Here is a 2,548-nt window from a genome sequence, read left to right as displayed (position 1 = left end):
CACTACATTTCCTTCAAGTTCCTGGGAGGTGCTTGTGGGGCAAATGCTGCCTGACAAATGTAGTGTATTGAGGAAAAGGGCAGGGGAGGAGTCCGTTGGTGAGTGTTGGGTACAGGTCAGAAAATCATGTTTATTAAGAATCACTAATGACTTTTAATATATGAATACAATATTGATCATTTTCCTTTGTTGTGTTTTTAGGGTCTCATGACTCATTTAGTTTCTACATCGATGAAGCCTCTCCCGTTGGGCCTGAACAGCCAGAAACGGTCCAGAATTTTGTGTCTGTTTTTGGGACTGTGGCTAAAAAGCTGATGAGGAAGTGGTTGGCTACACAGACCATGAACTTCACCAGCCAGCTGGGGGCAGGTATACGGTACTTTGATCTTAGAATTTCCACCAAGCCCAGAGACCCAGACAATGAACTCTACTTTGCTCATGGTTTGTTCAGTGCCAAGGTCAAAGAGGGCCTGGAAGAGATCAATGCATTTCTCGCTGACCACCCAAAAGAAGTGGTCTTCTTGGACTTCAATCACTTCTATGGGATGCAGAAATACCATCATGAAAAGCTTGTCCAAATGCTCAAAGACACATATGGAAACAAAATGTGTCCTGCTATATTTGCCCATGAAGTCAGCCTCCAGTACCTGTGGGAAAAGGAACACCAAGTGCTAGTGTTCTACCATAGTCCAGTGGCTCTCGAAGTACCATTTCTTTGGCCAGGCCAGATGATGCCAGCTCCTTGGGCAAACACAACAGATCCAGAAAAACTGATTCAGTTCCTCCAGGCATCAATCACTGAAAGAAGAAAGAAGGGCTCCTTTTTTATATCTCAAGTAGTGCTGACACCAAAGGCTAGTACGGTGGTGAAAGGGGTTGCTAGTGGTCTCAGAGAAACAATCACAGAAAGGTAAGTTTCTGGCAGGTAATGTGTGCTGACTACTGAATTTCTGTGTTGGTAATGCTACTTTTCTAATTCCTTTTAAAGAAACTTCAACAGATGTGTTTCTTCCATGCTACTGTGGGCTAGTCTGAATTTGGGCATAATCCTAAAATATTTTAAGAGAAACCCATTGAAAGAGAAGCTTTTGTATCTTGAAAGAAAATCTGGCACTAAAACCTAGTAAGATCTTACGAGATTGGCTTAGCCTTTTTTCTTTTTTCTTTTCTGAATGCAGGTTTTTCCATTCATTTTGTTTTTCAAAAGTGGTTTCTTACTATCAGCACTGGACACCTTGCCTTGGATTTCTTTACTGGATGTGGAAAAATCTGTCTGAATTATCTAGATAATTTAAGGGGTTTTTTTATGCATCAGGCTTCAGGTATTGGGTAAATAATTTTTTCATTTTTGGCTCATCAGCAAAGCCTGACACTGCAGAATTTCCATCCTTAACTACCTTTACACACCTTAAAGAAGTGTGGATTTTCTCTCTGCATATTGTTGCACATTATATAAAAGATATCAGGACACCATTAGAGCGAATTTGCCTCCTAACAGGCCTCATTTATCATACAGGAAAGAGACTGCAGACCATTGTAGAGACTGTGTACATGGAATACTGTGTTGACAGGCCATTTGTTGTTGCATTACAAAAAAAGCCATCTGTGCAAAACATGCATTATTTATACCATTCTGACTTTGATAAATCACAGCCAATTTTCAGCTTAAAGGCATGTATGTGTGACTGTGTTCTTGACAGCTTGGTAGGAACCTGAAATTTAATGCCAAGACACAAGAACTATTTTTTTTCCCCTTAAAAAAAAGAAGGGTTGCAGAGTACAAAAAAAAAAGTATAATGGGGATCAGTGGCTTGCTAATATTCTGCACTCTGCATGGATGTGCCTGTGCCAGGAAGGTCTGTTGGGAACACTGTCCCCTTCTATGAGATGAATGGCACAGTGCCTGGGACTACAACCTGCAAAGAAAACATGCCTCATTTCTGAGAAAGATTAAGCCATTTTTATGGCAGCTTTCCTAAGTGACTGTTAACGTTAAAAAACAGGGAAAATCTTTACCTGAAATTGTAAAACACTGACACAGAAGGTTTTACAAACAGTGGAATATGATTCAGAAGAGCTTGTGTGACTGCACTTGCAGCTGTTTGTTTATCCTCCACCTATGCTTTTATAGGCTCCATTGGACTGGGGATCTCCCTTTCTGGTGAGTCTGAAGAGCACTTCTCTGTACTCAAATCCAATGTTGTTGATGGATTTTACTATTGAACAGTGACTTTGTTCAGGAATTTGTTTTCCCTGATAAACATCTTTCTGAGTGTTCTTCAGAACATGAAGTAGCACAATCAAGAAACTACTAGGTTCTCCTTAAAGCTTGCTGCATCAATAAAATAGCCATTAAAAACCCTTTTCTTCTTCTCTGGCTCATAATGTGCTTCCTTGCAGCTGTTTCAAAAAATAAAAAGTTCAGATGAATTCTGGATATGCTTGGCTGAGCTATGAATGACTTGAGCCTTTGAACTCTTAGTATGCCTTTCTCTACAGCAGATTTTGAGATTGCAATTAACTTGAAATTTCAGTAAATAATTGGACT

General features: G+C 39.9%; 1 protein-coding gene across 1 annotated transcript; it reads left to right on the top strand.

Moving 5' to 3' along the window:
* Nucleotides 1-201: 201 nt before the first annotated feature.
* Nucleotides 202-935, top strand: PLCXD3 (phosphatidylinositol specific phospholipase C X domain containing 3; the record flags this gene model as incomplete). Its single annotated transcript, XM_010167154.2, has 1 exon — nucleotides 202-935. A coding segment is annotated over one exon (713 nt), but the record flags the coding sequence as incomplete, so codon positions are not given.
* Nucleotides 936-2,548: the final 1,613 nt, after the last annotated feature.

The sequence above is a fragment of the Antrostomus carolinensis genome, unplaced genomic scaffold, assembly GCF_000700745.2.
Source record: "Antrostomus carolinensis isolate BGI_N321 unplaced genomic scaffold, ASM70074v2 scaffold14004, whole genome shotgun sequence".
Classification (NCBI taxonomy): Eukaryota; Metazoa; Chordata; class Aves; order Caprimulgiformes; family Caprimulgidae; genus Antrostomus; species Antrostomus carolinensis.
The sequence above is the reverse complement of the archived record's forward strand: the minus strand, read 5'-3'. Positions and strand labels throughout refer to the sequence as shown.